This window comes from Carcharodon carcharias, chromosome 16 (genome assembly GCF_017639515.1).
Source record: "Carcharodon carcharias isolate sCarCar2 chromosome 16, sCarCar2.pri, whole genome shotgun sequence".
In the NCBI taxonomy this organism is placed as follows: domain Eukaryota; kingdom Metazoa; phylum Chordata; class Chondrichthyes; order Lamniformes; family Lamnidae; genus Carcharodon; species Carcharodon carcharias.
The window spans coordinates 43,529,994-43,548,557 of NC_054482.1; the positions used below are offsets into that span (position 1 = coordinate 43,529,994).

Below are 18,564 nucleotides of genomic sequence, written 5' to 3' on the forward strand. Positions count from 1 at the left end.
CTGGGAGGGAGGAGAAGGCGTGAGGACGGATGCGCAGGAGATGAGCCGGACACGGTTGAGGGCCCTGTCAATGACCGTGGGTGGAAAACCTCGGTTAAGGAAGAAGGAGGACATGTCAGAGGAACTGTTTTTGAAGGTAGCATCATCGGAACAGATGCGAAGGAGGCGAAGGAACTGAGAGAATGGGATGGAGTCCTTACAGGAAGCAGGGTGTGAGGAGCTGTAGTCAAGGTAGCTGTGGGAGTCGGTAGGCTTATAATGGATATTGGTGGACAGTCTATCATCAGAGATTGAGACAGAGAGGTCAAGGAAGGGAAGGGAAGTGTCAGAGATGGACCACGTGAAAATGATGGAGGGGTGGAGATTGGAAGCAAAATTAATAAATTTTTCCAAGTCCCGACGAGAGCATGAAGCAGCACCGAAGTAAACATCGATGTACCGGAGAAAGAGTTGTGGAAGAGGGCCAGAGTAGGACTGCAACAAGGAATGTTCCACATACCCCACAATGAGACAGGCATAGCTCGGGCCCATGTGGGTACCCATAGCCACACCTTTTATTTGGAGGAAGTGAGAGGAGTTGAAGGAGAAATTGTTCAGTGTGAGAACAAGTTCAGCCAGACGGAGGAGAGTAGTGGTGGATGGGGATTGTTCGGGCCTCTGTTCGAGGAAGAAGCTAAGGGCCCTCAGACCATCCTGGTGGGGGATGGAGGTGTAGAGGGATTGGACGTCCATGGTGAAGAGGAAGCGGTTGGGGCCAGGGAACTGGAAATTGTTGATGTGACGTAAGGTGTCAGAGGAATCACGGATGTAGGTGGGAAGGTACTGGACAAGGGGAGAGAGAAGGGAGTCAAGATAACGAGAAATAAGTTCTGTGGGGCAGGAGCAAGCTGACATGATCGGTCTACCGGGACAGTTCTGTTTGTGGATTTTGGGTAGGAGGTAGAAGGTCCAAGGTTGGGCAACTATCAGGTTGGAAGCTGTGGGAGGAAGATCCCCAGAGGAGATGAGGTCAGTGACAGTCCTGGAAACAATGGCTTGATGTTCAGTGGTGGGGTCATGGTCCAGGGAGAGGTAAGAGGAAGTGTCTGCGACTTGACGCTCAGCCTCCGCGAGATAGAGGTCAGTGCGCCAGACAACAACAGCACCACCCTTGTCAGTGGGTTTGATGACAATGTCAGGGTTGGACCTGAGAGAACGGAGTGCAGTAAGTTCAGAGAGAGAGAGATTAGAATGGGTGAGAGGAGCAGAGAAATTGAGAAGGCTAATGTTGCGCCGACAGTTCTCAATGTAAAGATCAAGAGAAGGTAAGAATCCAGTGGGAGGGGTCCAGGTGGAGGGAGAATATTGGAGGTGGGTAAAAGGATCCGTTGAATGGGGAGAAGGCTCCTGCCCAAAGAAGTGAGCCCGGAGATGAAGACGGCGGAAGAAGAGTTCAGCATCGTGCCGAGCCCGAAATTCATTGAGGTGAGGGCGTAAGGGTATGAAACTAAGTCCTTTGCTGAGCACTGAACGTTCAGCAACGGAGAGGGGAATGTCAGGGGATATAGTGAATACACGGCTGGGGCTGGGATTGGAAGATGGGCTGGGGACGGAGGGACAGGCAGGGGTGGAGGGTCCTAGATGGGTGTTGGTGTCGATGAGTTGTTGGAGCTTGCATTCCTTAGCACTTGAGAGAAAGAGAAAAAGTTTCTTGTTGAGGCGTCGGATGAGACAAAGAATAAAATGAAACTGGGGGCACGCGCAGCTTTGAAAAAGGGTACAGCGGTGCTGCTGGAGGGAGAGGTCGAGTGTGTTCATATGGCGGCGCATGGCACTGAGTGTGGATCTCAGAATGTGACAGGAACAGCAGTCCGAGAAACGTTTTATGTCCCGGAGATACCTGTAATCCTGGGTGGGTTCGAAACATGAGGGGTGGAATTTCAGTTGTGGCTGTGAAAGCGGGTTTTAGTAAACACCTTGTCAAACACCAGGAGAGAAATGGAAAGCAATGAAGGTGAACAAGGCAAAGGAGAGATACGGAAATCTTGTCGCAGAGACGAACAAAACTTCTTCAAGGTAGGCATTTCTTGCAGAGCAGTGGCAGTCAATTAAACACAGAGATAAAAACAAAAAACTGCGGATGCTGGAAATCCAAAACAAAACCAGAATTACCTGGAAAAACTCAGCAGGTCTGGCAGCATCGGCGGAGAAGAAAAGAGTTGACGTTTCGAGTCCTCATGACCCTTCAACAGAACTAGGTGAATCCAAGGAGAGGGGTGAAATATAAGCTGGTTTAAGGTGGGGGGAGTGGGTTGGGTGGGGGGAGAGAAGTGAAGGGGGGTGGTGTGGTTGTAGGGACAAGCAAGCAGTGATAGGAGCAGATCATCAAAATATGTCACAGACAAAAGAACACAGAGGTGTTGAAGTTGAGTCAACTACATCTGTCAGATGATTGGCCCTGAGATCTCTCCTAGCTGTGTGGGCAGACACCCTGTGCCAGCGGCTCTGAAGGTTACAGTTGCCCTCAATTTCTATGCCTCTGGTTCCTTCCAAAACTCGGGTGATCTTTGCGTTGTCTCCCAATCAGCTATCTACACTTCTGTCAAGCAGGTCACAGACGCTCTGTTCAGGCATGCATTGACCTTCATCCACTTCTGCTGGTACTAGGCAAGCCAGCACAGCGGGCCAGAGGCTTAGTGGCCATTGCTGGCTTCCCTGGCATCCAGGGTGTAACAAACTGCACACATGTGGCCATCAAGGCGTCAGCAGGTGAGCCCGGTGCCTACGACAACAGGAAGAGCTTCCACTCCATGAACGTGCAGATAGTGTGTGATCACAGGATGCTGATTCTACAAGTCTGTGCAAGGTAGCTGCCACAATGCCTATATCCTCAGACACTCCCAGGTGCCGGGGCTCTTCAGTGCTTCGGCTCGGCTTCATGGATGGCTGCTGGCAGAAGGTGGCTCATGACGCCTCTCCGCCATCCAATATCAGAAGCTGAGCAGCGCTACAATAGATGCCACACCTCCACAAGGGCTGTTGTGGACCGAGCCATCGGTCTTCTCAAGATGCGCTTCTGATGCCAGGACCGCTTAGGGGGCAGTACCCCACAGATCATGTGTTGCTGGTAGTGGTTGCATGCTGCGCTCTCCACAATCTTGCGCTGGAAAGGGGGGCGCATTGGACGATGAAGGTGTTGACGCAGTGGATGCGGCTGCACACGATGAGTCCAGCAGTGAGTCGAGGATGAGGAAGCACAGGGGAATGCTGAGGGGCTAAACGCTGACCCGGGACTACACCAAGGAGGCAGGGACACTCGGGAGACTTTAATCCAACGAACCTGCAGCTAGCTCCATACAAATGGATCACCAGTACCAGCCTTGCCTGGCACTTCCAGACTTGGCACTTTAGTACTAAATCTGCCAGGTCATCAGCTGCAACAAAGGGCTTTGGACATAAACTTCAATGTCGACTCAAACACTCATGACATTTATCTTAAACATACAAATGCAGAACAAAGGAGCCACCCTCAGCCATGGTTACACAAATGGTTTTAATTTTAACTATCAGAAGTTCTCACAAATTCAAAACAAAACATTAATCAAGCAGAAACAAATAATAAGTACCTAATCTCGGGCCAACACAAAAGCACCAGTGAGAAACCCATGGTGTGCCTAAGGTGCCTTATGCTCACGTTTATGGTTACTATATCTTGGTGCCACCCCATCGCTCAGAGTGGCATCTGAGACAGCCTGCTGACTCTGCTGCCCTGTTGGCCCAGATGACCTTGGCGGTCGTCCCCTGGCCCGTGGAGTTTGTGCTGGGCCCACCTGGGACAGATCTGTCAGTTGCACAGCTGCCATCTCTCCAGTCGTCGTAGCCTCACCCGATGAAGCGGTCACTGGGAAAGGGGCGGAACAGCTGGTGCCCTCGTCCAGAGCACCGTGAGAGGAACCCGCAGATACAACAGGCAGCTGCTGCATCGAGGTGAGGTCGCCTTGGACCTCCCAGCTCACCATCAATGGATGGACAACGAATTGGGAAGCTTGAAGCCCACACCAACTCCCACATTGGCAATGACCAGCTATGGCCAATGGGGCTGTGAGGGCTTGCAGGTCCAAGCGTAACCCCAGGAGAACCTGGTTGTTCTCCTGGAGGCCCCTCTCCACGAGAGTTGCCACTCTCTCCATGGAGGAGGAAATGACTCTCTGCCATGAGACTCATTGCATCAGTGATGCTCCACCACGGACACAAAGCGAAGCATAATCTCATGAATCACTCCAAGATGCTCCCGCACATCCAGCCGCATTTCCTGCAGCAGGTGCATCACATACGAATCCAGAAGCACATCATCACACACCAACTGGGCATATGCCTGGTCCCCTGCAGTCCTCCGACTGCTGGCGCCATCAGCACTCTCTGTCTTTGCCAGCTCCTCCAGCGATTGTGAATAGAGATTGTCCTCTCCACTGAGCCGATGTTCCAATGCCTACCAAGGTGCTAGTATCTGCACTGGTGCCTGCCTCGTAGCAATGGTGTGACGCAGGTGACACTTGAGGGCCCTCAAGTGTTAGAGGAGGCATCTGAAATTCCTCCTGGCGGCCAGCCACTGATGATGCTGAAATGAACAATAAGGACAGTGGATCAGTTAGCATGCACATAGTGACACATTTCATCCCTTTCCCCCGGCTCATTATGCGCTCAACCTTCCAGAACCTATGGACATAAATATTGGTGGGGTGGCAAACAGTGAGGAGGATACCCTTACATTACAGGTGGATATAGATGGTCAGATGGCCTAAGGAAAGCCAAATAGAATGTTATATGGCTAAGTGTGAGGTGATGCACTTGGGCAGGACAAACAAGGCACTGGAATACACGATGAATGGTAGGACCGTGGAAAGTAAGGAGGATCAGATGGACCTTGCTGTGTGTCGACAGGCCCCTTAAGGTAGCGGGACAGGTACATAAGGTGTTTAAGAAGGCAAATGCCATACTTGCCTTTATTAGCCGAGGAATAGAATATAGGAACAGGGAGGTCATGTTCCAAGTGCAGAAAACGCTGCTTAGGCCACAGCTATAGTTCAGCTTGCAGTTGTGAAATGTGCTTGACGGGAGGGATGTGATTGGAGTGGACGGAGTGCAGAGGTCGTTGACCAGGATGCTGGCTGGGCTGGAGAGTTTGACTTATGAAGAGACATAGCATAGACTGGGGTTATTTCCCCTGCAGCAAAGGAGATTGAAGGGTGACATTATTGAGGTTTATAACATTACGAGGGGCATAGATAGGGTCGACAGAAAGGAACTTTTCCCCTTGGTGGAGGGATGAGTAACCAGGTGGCATAGGCTAAAGGTAAGGGGTGTAAGGTTGACAGATGATATGATAAGCTACTTTTGCACACAGAGTGTGTTGGGAATGTGGAACGCACTGCCCGAAAAGGCAGTGGATGCAGAAACCCTCCTAACATGTAATAAGTACTTGGATGTGCAGTTGCAATGCCATGGCATACAAGGCCATGGGCATAGTGCTGGGAAATGGGATAAGGCGACTTAGGAAGGTGTTTGATGCGCGCATCTTCGAAGGGCCGAAGGACCTTTTTCTATGATCCACACCTCTGACTCTATCACTCTGCGACCGAGCAATGTTGCAATAATAACAAATTAAACAATCATCAGTGCTATGGATGTTGGGAGGACATTGTGGATCTCACTATTGGCTTCAAATACCTGGCCATTCTACCCCAGCCTCACCGACACTAGTTGACCTGGGCACATGGCGCTTCTCAAGCTCCAGTGCTTCCTACTCGAAGCGGCTCAACATCATCAGGTGGGCTCCAGCCCTCGAACGCTCAGACGTATTGTGAGCATTCTTCTCCTGAAAAGCAGAGAAGACCATTCATTGCGGCAATTTGCACATGGACTCTACACACGCACACCGCACCATATCAGGCCTTCAGTGCCTCCTCTCCCCACTACTGCTGATCAGTCACACAAAGATAATACTCCCAAACTGGCCCCAACAGCCGCCTTGGACACATACTGCGTTCATCACTTTAGGAAACACACGGTCTTTGCTCCAATAGCAAGGAGGCGCAACTATGTGCAGCGTCGAGGGCAGTAGATGGTTCTTGGCCACAGCACTTTGAGGCTCCCCTTCCACAATCACGAATAGGACAAGTGTTGGAGTTCTGAGTATGCGTCTAGCTGCATCTCTTGCAGGTTGCCCCCCAACTAGTCAAGAGCAACACATGGTGTGGGGGAGAACTCATCTCCTTATGAACCACTCAGGTTGATCTAAGCATGGGCACTATCTGCTTGCCCACCCAGCGTACAAGAAATGTCCAACATGATTCAATGCAGTCACATCGGTAAAACTTGGGGGGGGCCTCAAAGGCTAAGGCTACCTGCTGGGTTAAATGCCCAATGCCAACATGGTACTCACCCTTCCAAAGCGCAGAAATCATTGAAGTGCTTACGGCACTGGATCCAGGTGCACCACCTCCAATACCGCCTCCCTGGCACGTTTGGTCATGTGGGGGGCCTCTTTCTTCCATCCTGGGGCACCAACACCTCCTGCCATGCCACCATCTCCTCAAAGAGGGCAGCAAGGCAGTCATCAGGAAAACCAGGGGCGCACTTGCCCCCTGCTGGCCTACACTGTAGCCTGCCCTGCACCTGTGGCAGACCCTGCAGCCTGCCCTGCTCCTCTGCCCTTCCCTCCAGCGTGACCTGCTCAGCCAATCCCCTGCAGTGTGACCTGGAAGTGGCCATTGTGAGCAGCCTACAGGAGGCTGCCGGGCCTTCCTTTAAACAGACTGCCAGTTCGCCATTGGACCCAGCAGTCTGTGCACGCCCGCCACAGCCCACACACTCCCACTATTCACGGGAGTCGGCAAATGCACTGGGCGAGCCTTAATTGGCCTGCCCATGCAAAATGGTGGCACGGACCTGATCATTAGCGCCAATCGGGTCCGCGCCCACCTGCGGCCACTCCAACTCCGCCCGCCCAATACGCAGAAAATTCTGCCCTATATGTTAGGTAGTGGGATCATGCTGTAGATGATCTTGTTAAGGTGCAGGTTCATGGGATGGAAGGTATGCACAAGAAGGACCAGGGGACTATAGCAAAGGTGAGGGAGATGAACCCAGTGGAGGGTTCTGTTTGCGATGGTGGTGGGGACTCCTCAGGACTGTGTTGCTTGGCTTTGCAAGCAGGGTTGAGAGCAGCCAAAGACAAAAAAATCTGAAAATTAGTGGCCGAAGACAAAAACGTCTGAAAATTTTTGTGACAAGGAATCATGCAATTATAGCACTTTTTATGATCTGTAATGAAGTGCAAATGCTTCTAGGTCACTTCAAATAGGTGGCATTATTGGACTTCAAGCGAGTAGAAACATTAGCTTTCTCTATGTTTACCTTCTATTACCGTCAAGGCAGTGAACCAATGCATTTGTACAAAATCACCAAAGTGACCTCAGCACTTCAGCTTTAAATGCAGTTAGTATTGACTTTATTCTGTATTACATGCACTAACAACAGAACATATATTGCTGGATTATGTACATGAGGAGTAAAGCAAAGGACTACAATAGTGCTTCATAAACTATTCTCCAATGTGGCTCTATTTTAAACCACCAGCATCTTCTCAAGGGCAATTATAGATGGGCAACAAATGCTGGTCTTGCCAGCGACAACCTTATCCCATGAACAAATATAAAAAACGTTCTTGAAAATTAACATTATCTCAGATGCCAGCAAAAACAAAACAGTAATAAAGCTGCATAGTAACTTTTATAAAGTTCATGTATGCTGGGGGAATACGAGGAAGAAATTTTTCGGGCAGTGAGTGGTAATGACCCTAAACTCACTGCCTACAAGGGTGGAGAAAGTGGAAACAGCCAATGATTTCAAAAGGAAATTGGATGGACAATTGAAGGAAATAAATTTGCAGGGCTACAGGGATTGAACAGGGAAGTGCTACTGACTGAACTGCTCCATGGCTGGCATGGACTTGATAGACTCTCTCTCTCTCTGCTGTACATGACTATGACATTAGTTTAGATCAATATATAATAATACATCATAAAAATATGAAAATCGGTTTTTAAAATGGTTTGTAAAAATATCACTCATTTGGTTTCAGCAAAGCTCTCCATATTTCCTGGTAAGAGAAGACTCATTAAAGTCCCGCTGTTCCTCACCCCACCACACACACATTGTGATCAACTCCTTTGCCCTCACATCCCAACACACACACATATCTTCCCAACCCCACAGCACAGACACACAAGCCCCTCTTCCCAGCCCCATTCTTCTCAACTCTCATTCATTCCACTACCCCAACTCACTCAGCAGCTCCTCTTCCCAACCCCTTTTCCCCCAATCATTCACTCAATTGGAAGCCCATTTTCCCAAATCCCCTCTCCGCATTCACTCATTCAATGGTCCCTCTTCCAAACCCCCAACCCCCCCACTCACTCACTCAGCAGTCCCGCTTCTCAATACCCACCCAGAAATCACTTAGCAGCCCTCTTCCCAACCACCCTCCCCCCTCAGTCACTCACTCAACAGCCCCTCTTCCAAACAGCACTCCCCCAAACTCAATCACTCAATTGGCAGTCTGGTCTTTCCAACAGGTTTATAGCAATACCCCAAGGTCCCCACAGGCCCCTTCAGGGACAGGCCACTGTGACTGAAAACTGGCACTGATTCACTACAAGCAGTTGAGACGTGAGCTCCACTGTTCCCTCCTCCTCCACTCGCCTCACACCCCCATTCACTCCCCCACTGTGTCATCTGCCAAACCCCGTGGCTCAATGAGCAGCTGAGCACCGAGCAGGGCCTGTTTGATAACGAAAGCTATACCAGTGCTACTGCGTTTGACAGCAACAGGGTTCGACAGAGAGGCTGAAAGGCCCAAGGCAGACAGGCCAAAGGGTGAGGGAAAATGGTAGGGGTGGGGCTTAGACCTTGGGGGTGGGCCTCCACTACCAGCCAAAGCAGTAAAAGCTGCCAGATTTCAGGCAGTGTCGGCATCCGCCCACCACAGGAAAAATTGTGATGGGAGCAGAAAGAAGCCCTTAAGTTGCCATTAACTGGTCATTTAAGGGCTTCATTAGCCCACAGGCAAGTGGGCCTCCTGATGCCCACCCACCGCATGTGAAATTGTGGCAGGGCGGACAAGTAGGAGTCAGGAATGGCAGCCATAGCATTGTACCCAATTTGATGCCCCACCTACCTACAATCTGCCTACAGAGGAGCACAAGATTCTATCTAAAGTTAATGTTTCAGGTCTGTGACCTTTCAGCAGAACTGGGAAAGTTAGAAATTTAATATTACATTTATCCAGTTCTGATCAAAGGTCATTAACTTGAAACATTATTTCTGTTTCTCTCTAAGCAGGTGCTGCCTGACCTGCTGAGTATTTCTAGCATTTTTTGTCTTTATACCAGCCAGGACAGAACAGTTTGCAGATTGGTGGCGCTGCCACTGAACTTAATATCCAACCCCTCCACCACAAGCATACTGTGGCTGCAAAGATATACTATCTACAGGGTCCAGGGCAATAACTTTTTTAACAGTATCTTCCAGTCTTGCAACCTCTACCAGCAAGCAGTTCAAGAACAGCAAAATAGTGCACTATCATTTGAAAGTTATGCATCACCCTGACTGGGACAAATGTTATTCCTTCGTCATCGCCGGGCCAAAATTCTGGATTTCCCTAGCTAAAACTATTAAGGGAAAACTATTAGCACACTGTCTACAACTGTTCAATGAGAAGTCCCTATGACCACCTTCTCAAGGATCCTAAGGATGGCTACCCCAATCCCAAGTACCAGAAGAAAAAATTGGCGAGTGGGAGCGGAATGAACATAATCAAGATATCAGGCACTTCTGCTATCCACCTGAAATAACAATAGAACATTGGGAAGGCACGAAAACAGAAAGGCATAGAAATAAGCAAAAGGAAATCTGAGGTCTCTGTTAGTTGAATTTGTAGATGGTGGATGATTTCAAGTTTTACCTAGCTGAATTACCTCTTCCCACCAAGAGTAAAGACTTTGCAGACATTCATCAGCTAGCTTTTAAATTGGAAAAATAGTCACTGAGTTGGGTGACAGAAGTGCATCATGGAAGTATTTCTAGCTCTTCAGCACCTTCAGCAAGAGATGTGAAACAACTGGAGAGGAAATATGTTTAATATTAAAGAATTATCCATTACAGTTATCCTTACCCGCAAGCAGGCAGCGCATAAGTCACGCGTCAGGTTGATCTGCGATTGTACATCTTCACTTCTGGGTGACAACAACTGGACTGGTTGTTGCTTAATTTCTGAAAGCAGCATCTCACAGATATTTATCCACTCATTGCTTTCCACCTGGTAAATCCAAACAAAGAATTTAAGGTGCTTAACTAATAAACATTACCTGATAATGGTGATAATCATCTGTTAATTGAACAGCTTTTCATTAGAAAGAAAACTGAAAAGAAACATGATCCAGGTGTTCAAAATAAAGGCTAATGCAGATACCATAAAATTATTCCATAAAGTGTGCTACGATATATATGACACATATTGCTGTCACCTATTTCTGCAATAGAGAATGATACCTTAAGTTTTTCAAGTTCCTTCAGTTCATTGTCAGAATCTTCAAAGTGTAATGCTGTACGTTGCTTAACGAATGCCTCAATTATATCTCGGCACCAGCTGTAAACATAAACACAATAGATAAGGAATGGATAAGAACTATATTGCTCAAAGTATTGAAGACTACAGAATTTTTTTTTTAATTCATTCATGGTATGCGAGTGTCACTGGCAAGGTATTGTCCTTTCCAAATTGTCCTTCAGAGGGTGGTGATGATCCATTTTCTTGAACTGCTGCAGTCCATATGATCCACGGGCGGGATAAGAGGGCTCACAGGGGTCATGAATATGCACAGTCAAGTATTTATTTATGAAAGTTTTTTAAACTTGCCTGTGTGATCTGCAGTATTTCAAAATGTATACCAGCTGTTTTTTCTGGACTCAACCTTCAGGTCAGCACTCTGCAATGAGTATTCTTTCTGGGCCTGCAAGTTTCAAGAAACCTTCCCTTATCCTGGGAATGGAAGCTGAACTGTCCACTGGAGGCAGCTCCTCTGAGGAGGATGGGAGGGCTGGAAGGGGGAGGAGGCGAGGAGTGCACATTCAGCCTCCAGCAGAGCCACCTTTGGGAGGACAGACACAGGCACAAGGGGTGCAGGGCCAAGAGGTAGTCCAAGGCAGAAGGGGCCGCAGAAGACGCCACTATCCTGCTGCCAGGGTATACAGGCGGCGAAGCAGCTACCTCAATATGTCTGAGGTGCAACGCCGAAGGGGGCTCTTATCTCAAGGGAGACAGTCATCTATATCTGTCAGATGATAGGGCCTGAGATCTCCGCTGTGTGGGTGGACACCCCAAGCCAGTGGCTCTGAAGGTCACAGCTGCCCTCAACTTCTATGCCTCTGGTTCCTTCCAGGGCTCGGTGGGTGATCTTTGCGGTGTCTCCCAATCAGCTGTCCACCCTCGTGTCAAGCAGGATACAAATGCTCTGTTCAGACGTGCATTGACCTTCATCCACTACCGTTGGGACCAGGCAAGTCAGACACAGCGAGCCAGAGGCTTCGCGGCCATTGCTGGCTTCCCCCGTGTCCAGGGTGCAATAAACTGCACACATGTGGCCATCAAGGTGCCATTAGGTGAGCCCGATGCCTTCGTCAACAGGAAGAGCTTCCACTCCATGAACGTGCAGATAGTGTGTGAACACAGGATGCTGATTCTATAAGTCTGTGCAAGGTACCCAGGCAGCTCCCACGATGCCTACATCCTCAGACATTCCCAGGTGCCGGGGCTCTTCAGTACTCCAGCCTAGGTTGATGGATGGCTGCTGGGTGACAAGGGCTATCCCCTCAGAAGGTGGCTCATGACGCCTCTCCACCATCCAAGAACAGAAGCTGAGCAGCAGTACAATAAGTGCCACATCTCCACAAGAGCTGTGGTCTTCTCAAGATGTGCTTCCGATGCCTGGACCGCTCAGGGGGCGCATTGCAGTACCCCCCAGATTATGTCTTGGTAATAGTGGTTGCATGCTGCACTCTCCACAATCTTGTGCTGGAAAGGGGGGATGCAGTGGAAGATGAAGACGTCAGTGCAGTGGCTGCGGTTGCACACGATGAGTCCAGCAGTGAGTCCGCGGATGAGCATGGACAGGGAAATGCTGACTGGGTAGGCGCTGACCTGGGCATGCTGCTGGGAGACAGGGACACCGGAGAGGCTTTAATCCAATGAACCTTCAGCTAGCACACCACAGATGAACCACCAGGACAAGCCTGGGCTGTAGGCTTGATACTCGACGCCTAAGTGCAAAATCTGCCAGGTTAGGAACAGTCACTTAAGGGCCTTATTCATAAAACTGAATGTCCAACAAAGCACTCATTGCAGTTTTGGAGCCATACACAAGCAGAAGAGGCACCTTCAACCATGGTGACATATCTGAATTTAATATGTCAATCAAACCAACTTATTCCAAAAAAATGAGAATATAGTGTTACAAGACACATCATAAGGACCTCATCTCGGGCCAACACAAAAGCACCTAGTGAAAAGTGAAAAACCCATGGTGTGCCTGAGGTGCCTTATATTTTCGTTTCTGGATGCTACGTCTTGGTGATGCACAATCGCTCAGAATGGCATCTGAGACAGCCTGCTGAGTCTGCTGTCCTGTTGGCCTCGATGACCGTCCTCTAGCTCGTGGAGCCAGTATTGGCCCCGCCTGGGAGGGAGCTGGCATCTCCCCAGTTGTCGCAGCCTCGCCGGATGGTACGGTCAACTGGGTGAGGGGCGGAGGAGCTGCTGCCCTCATCCAGAGCGCCCTGAGAGGCGCCCTTAGAGATGCCAGGCAGCTGCTGCACTGATGTGAGGTCGCTTCGGACCTCCCTGCTCACCGTGGATGGATGGGCACCAAGATGGGAAAGTTGACGCTCAAAACCATCTCCCACACTGGCACTGACCAGCTGAGGTCAATGCTGATGTGAGGGCTTGCTGGTCAGAGCATATCTCCAGGAAGCCCTAACTGGTCTCTTGGAGTAGCCTCTCCATGAGAGTCGCCACTCCGTCCATGGAAAACACATGGCGCTCGGACATGTAGCTCATTGCTTCGGCGATCATCTCTGTAGGCTCCTCCATCACGGAGACCAAGCTAAGCATAGCCTCATGTATCAACCCCAGATGCTCCTGCACATCCAGCCACATTTCCTACACCTGCTGTGTCACGGACAACTCCAGAGACACATCATCAGGCACCAACTGAGCATGTGCCTGGTCCCCTGCTGTCCTCAGATTGCTGGTGCCATGGGCACTCTCTGTCTCTACCAGCTCCTCCAGCTACTGTGAAGTGCCCTCACCACCTAGCCCCAGGACACTAGCTGATGCTCGAATTCCCACCGAGGTGCAAGTATCTGCACTGGTGTCTGCCTTGCAGAAATGGTGTGATGCTGGTGAGGCTTCAGGCCCCTCAGGTGTGAGAGGGGATCTCTGCTGCTCCTCCTCCCGGCCCTGCTCTGATGATGCTGAAAGGAAGAACAAGGACAGTGGATCAGTTAACGTGGAGACAATGTCAAAGTGCATCCCTGCCCCCTGGATCATTATGCGCTCATCCTTCCATAGCCAACGGTCAAGCCATGTTGAAAAATTAAATCAATTAACATTCAGCAGTGCTATGGCTGTTGAGAGAACAATGCTGACCTCACTGTTGGTCATAAATACCTGGCCATGGCACCCCAGCCTCACTGACACCAGTGAGGTGCATTGGCGCATTGCATCTCTCCAGATCCAGGGCCTCCTGCTCAAAATGGCTAAGAATGGCAATCTGTGCCTGGCCACTGCCAGTCCTTGCACGCTCTGCCGTGTTATGAGCATTCTTCTCCTGAAAATGAGAGCCGAGCATTGATTAGTGAAAATTGCACATGGACTCTCTTCGCGCATGGTCACCCCAACCAGAGTGGGACATATCATGGCTCCAGTTCCTCCTCACTCCAAACACTCACACAAAGATGCTAGGCCTGCTCCACACACCCCCACCCCCTTGGACACATGCTGCCTACTGCACATTAGGCACCACACAGTATATCCTTCCATAGCAAGGAGGCGCAAGCATGCGGAGCACAAAGCACAGCAGATAGTTCGTTGCCACACCATGTTGAAGCTCCCCTCCCAGCATGTCATCACCCTGACTTGGACATGTCCTGGAGTTCAAACACAGTGCCTAGGTGCAGCTCCTCCAGGTTGCCTCCAAACCAGTCATGTGGGAATCAGTATAACACATGCTGTAAGGGCAAAACATCTCTTCATCACCCTCTCAGGCTGACCTCAGTATGGGCAGTATCTGCTTGCCCACCCAGCAAAGGACATATGCCATCAATGATTCAATTCAGACACTACACTCAGACTTGGTGGGAGGGGGGGACGGTAAGCCGACCTTCTGGGTTACATGGCCAATGTCAACATGGTACTCACCCTGCTAGAGCGCAACAAGTCGCTGAAGTGCTTGCAACACTGGATCCAGGTGCGCCGCCCACATTCCAGGAGCTCACTACCTCCGCCACCTCCTCCTAGGCACGTTTCGTCATGTGAGGGGGGGGGCCTCCTCCTCCCATCTTGGGGAACCAGCACCTCCCATTATGCTGCCACCTCCTTGAGATTGGCAGCAAGGCAGTAATTTGAAGAATGAGGGGCACACTGGCCCCTCATCCTACCCTCCGGCCTGGCCTGTCCTGCTGCCCTACCCTCTAGCCTGGCCTGCTCTGCTGGCCTATCCTCCAGACTAGCCTGCTCACCAAAAGCCCTCTGGTGAGCCCTTCCACTTGCCATTGTGAGCAGCCTTGCTAAACAGGCTGCTGGGTCACCATTGGACCCGGCGGACAATGCACTCCCGCCGCCGCCTGCCCACTCCTGCTATCCTCAGGAGTCGTGCATTGCACTGGGCGGGCCTTAATTGGCCCGCCCACATAAAATGATGGCACGGACCCGATCGCAGCGGCGATCGGATCCGTGCCTGCCCCCGCCCATTCTGCACCCCTGCCAACCAGAAAATTCAGCCCACTGTGATCAGTAAAATCTCAGCGGACTGCTGAACCAATTCTTAAGAACTGTCTCCATTGTATCTGCCACTTAAGGTAAAAGCTATGGTTTATATTCCACCACAATTTGCCTGTTAATCCATGTGGAACTCCTGTTAATCCTGGATGTTAAAGTATAGGAAACATAGTATTTAGTGTTTGCTTTTTTTCACTCTTGTACAGTAAAAACTCTTTTATTTTAAACCATGGAATCTTATGACTTTATGCTTTCAGTGAGTAACCAGGATTTCGGATTTTGTCTACTTTAGAAAAAGTTACTGATCTCTACTGAAATTGTAACAATCTCCACAAGGATTGTGCAGTGGTCATTCCTACCAATACTGTCATGGACAGATACACCAGTGATAGGTAAATTGGTAAAGGCAAGGTCAAACAGGTATTTCCCGTTTGTTGGTTACCTTGCCACCTGCCGCAGACCCAGTCTGGCAGATATGTCCTTCAGAACTCTGTCAACTCAGTCAGTAATGGTCACTGAAGTCCTCCACCCATAGTACAATCTGAGCTCATGCTACCCTCAGTGCTTCTTCCAAGTGGTGATCAACATGAAGGAGCATTGATTCATCAGTTGAGGGAGGGCAGTAGGTGGTAAGCAGCAGAAGGTTTCCTTGCCCATGTTTGACCTGATGTCATGAGACTTCATGGGGTTCGGAGTCAATGTCACAGACTTCCAGAGCCACTCTCTCCCAACTGTGCCGACACCATTGGCTGGTCTATCCTGCTGCTGGAACAGGACACACCCAGAGATTATGATGGCTTTATGATAATGATAAATATGCCAAGGTATTTGGTTACAGATTGTAGTAAAATACAATTTTGCTGCTGCCAGCAGCCCACAGGACCTTGTGGATAGCCAATTTTGAGCTGCTACATCTGTTCTGAACTATCCCATTCAGTATGGTGGAAGTCAGACACAACACAATGTTGGATGTACTCATTGTGAAGATGGGTCTTCATCCACATAAGCACTATCCAGTGGTCACTTCTACCAATACCGTCCTGGACAGCTGCATCTGTGACAGGTCAACTGGTGAAGACGAGGGCAAATGAGTTTCCCCTCGTGTTGGTTGTCTCCCCAGTTTGGTTTTTGTGTTGGTTCTCTGCTCATTCTATCAGCTACATGCTTTAGGATTCCACAAGTTCCAACCATTGTGGTGCAACAGAACCACTCTTGGTGATAGACATTGGAGTCTCCCACCCAGCGTACAGTCTGTGCCTTTGCTACCTTCGGTGTTTTTCCAGATTGAACAGAATCCAAGATTATGAGTGGTTTGGTTCAGTTGAGAGACTGAACAGGGCAAGAAAAGAAATGGAATTTGTAGTAAGGGTGAGAAAACCAATGTGTTACGTGAGTAATTGACTGCATAAGCAGCCTGATAATGAGCAAGAACAGTATAATCTTGCCAGTTGGTGAGGCAACAACGCTTTCTAGATGTTTCAGCAACTTTTGGAATACATTGCCAATTTACTGGCCAGAGAGCACACCACTCTGTGTATGCATGTAAGTTTGAATATGCTGAGTTCCTTTGGGCATTAAACTGCAATTTGCTGCCTCTAATACAAGCTGATTCTGCCAGTTATGAGTTGCACACCGCAGGTACTGGTCTCGGGCTGTTAGTCCAGTCTTGAAACAAGAATGAAGCTTAATTGTCTTAATTTTATATTCCTTGAGTTGGCCTACTTTAACCTTAAACAACATCTAATATTTACATCTATACAGCAATTTAAGTGACAGGAATAACTAATTTACCATAAATATAAGCAAAAATTAATTTTAAATAAAATTACATTTTAAATATTAATTTTTCTCTGCATTTCTTCTTACCTTGTCACCCACTTTAAGTATATTGCTTTACTTTTACCTAATTTCTAACTAATATACCTTATTCTAATGTTACAATAGCTTCTTTCTAATATGAAACGGATGTTTTATCCCTCATGCCCACTCACAATCAGGTTTCAGTGCAGGAAAGCAGAGCTCCAGGTAGCATTAATACTGTAAGGGTATAAATAGTCAATAATTTGAGCTCCTTGAAACCCTTGCACAAAGAACCAATTGTTGTTTCTCTTGCTATGGTAATATGATGCACGTGCTGTGATGTGCTTTAGGAAAAAAGAACTTACATTTAAGTAGCGTAAACATTTAATGGCCTCAAGATGCCCCCACCCCCATCACCATCCCTCCCCCCACCCCCCATGACCAATAAAGGATTTTTGAAGTGTCACCATGGTTGTCACTTAGGGAAACACTGCAACCAATCTGCAAAGAGCAAAGTCATACACACAACGGTGAGATAGTGACTATACAACGAGTTGTTTCTGTTACTTGAGGAATAAATGTTGACCATGACTTCCGGTGAACTCACCTGCTCTTCTTTGAATAATGTCATGGATCTTTTATTTCCATCTGAGAGGATAGGTGGGATATTGGTTTAATTCATGAGATGATACCTCAGACAATACAGCACTGACTCAGCACTGAGTGGCAAGCTAGATTTTTTTTTATTCATTCATGGGATGCAGGCATCGCTGGCTAGGCCAGCATTTATTGCCCATCCCTATATATTGAACTTGTTAGTGATGTCCCATTTTCCCATTCCTTGATCCAAAGGTTGTTTTCTGGTAGATCTTGCTCAGGAAGGCTGCTCCAGATCAGGTACTGAGATGGAAGGCAGGCAGTAGGTGAGTTCAACAGATCATCACAGAGTGGTAAGTGAGGTGCAGTTGTGTATTGAACCAATGACCTGCTGACCCAGAGACAGCAGTGCTACCATTGGGCAAAGACTAACATTGATAAATGTTATGTGTTATGGTGTACCTTTAAATTAAAATAATGAATATAGGATAACCATTTAAATCAGGATGCCCAAATATTGGTCGAAGGATCACAGATGTCCGCTGAGCTCTAACAGATAAGCACTCAGAACCCACACAACTTTGTCCTATATTGATTCTAGATAGCCTTTTCTTCCAAATTTTTTGCAGATATCCTTATTTTCAAAATGCTCATTGTATGTATGGTAAACATGTTTCTAAAATCTTGAGGAACCTACTGACATTGTGATCAGCAACTAATCAGTGCAATAATGCTAAGAATCTCCCTCCCACACATTCGCCGACTAAAGAAAACCCACAAAGTGGTTAAAACCATTTGTGCTGCACCTCGCTTACCACTCTATGATAACCTGTTCAACCCACTACTGCCCGCCTTCCATCTCAGTACCCCATATGGAGCAACATTCCTGAGCAAGATCTACCAGGAAACAAACTTTGGATCAAGGAATAGGAAACACTGGGCATCACTAACAAGTTCCTTGCAACAAATCCCATCTATCAAATGGCAGGCTTTGAACTAACCAGCTTGTGACCCTGCACCCATATATGCTGCTGGAACCCATAGCTGCTGACCTCCGCTGCTTTCCCCGTCCA

The 18,564-nt window shown here is 48.6% G+C and overlaps 1 protein-coding gene across 3 annotated transcripts in view; it reads right to left on the reverse strand.

Moving 5' to 3' along the window:
• The window catches only part of axdnd1 (axonemal dynein light chain domain containing 1), a 227,355-nt gene that overhangs the window by 31,154 nt on the left and 177,637 nt on the right, over positions 1-18,564 (reverse strand). For all 3 annotated transcript variants that reach the window (XM_041207768.1, XM_041207767.1, XM_041207769.1), the window contains 2 exons: positions 10,591-10,687; positions 10,214-10,357 (listed from right to left, as the gene is read on the reverse strand). In XM_041207768.1, coding sequence (XP_041063702.1) covers positions 10,214-10,357; positions 10,591-10,687 — 241 coding nt within the window. The remainder of the gene's footprint in view (positions 1-10,213; positions 10,358-10,590; positions 10,688-18,564) is intronic.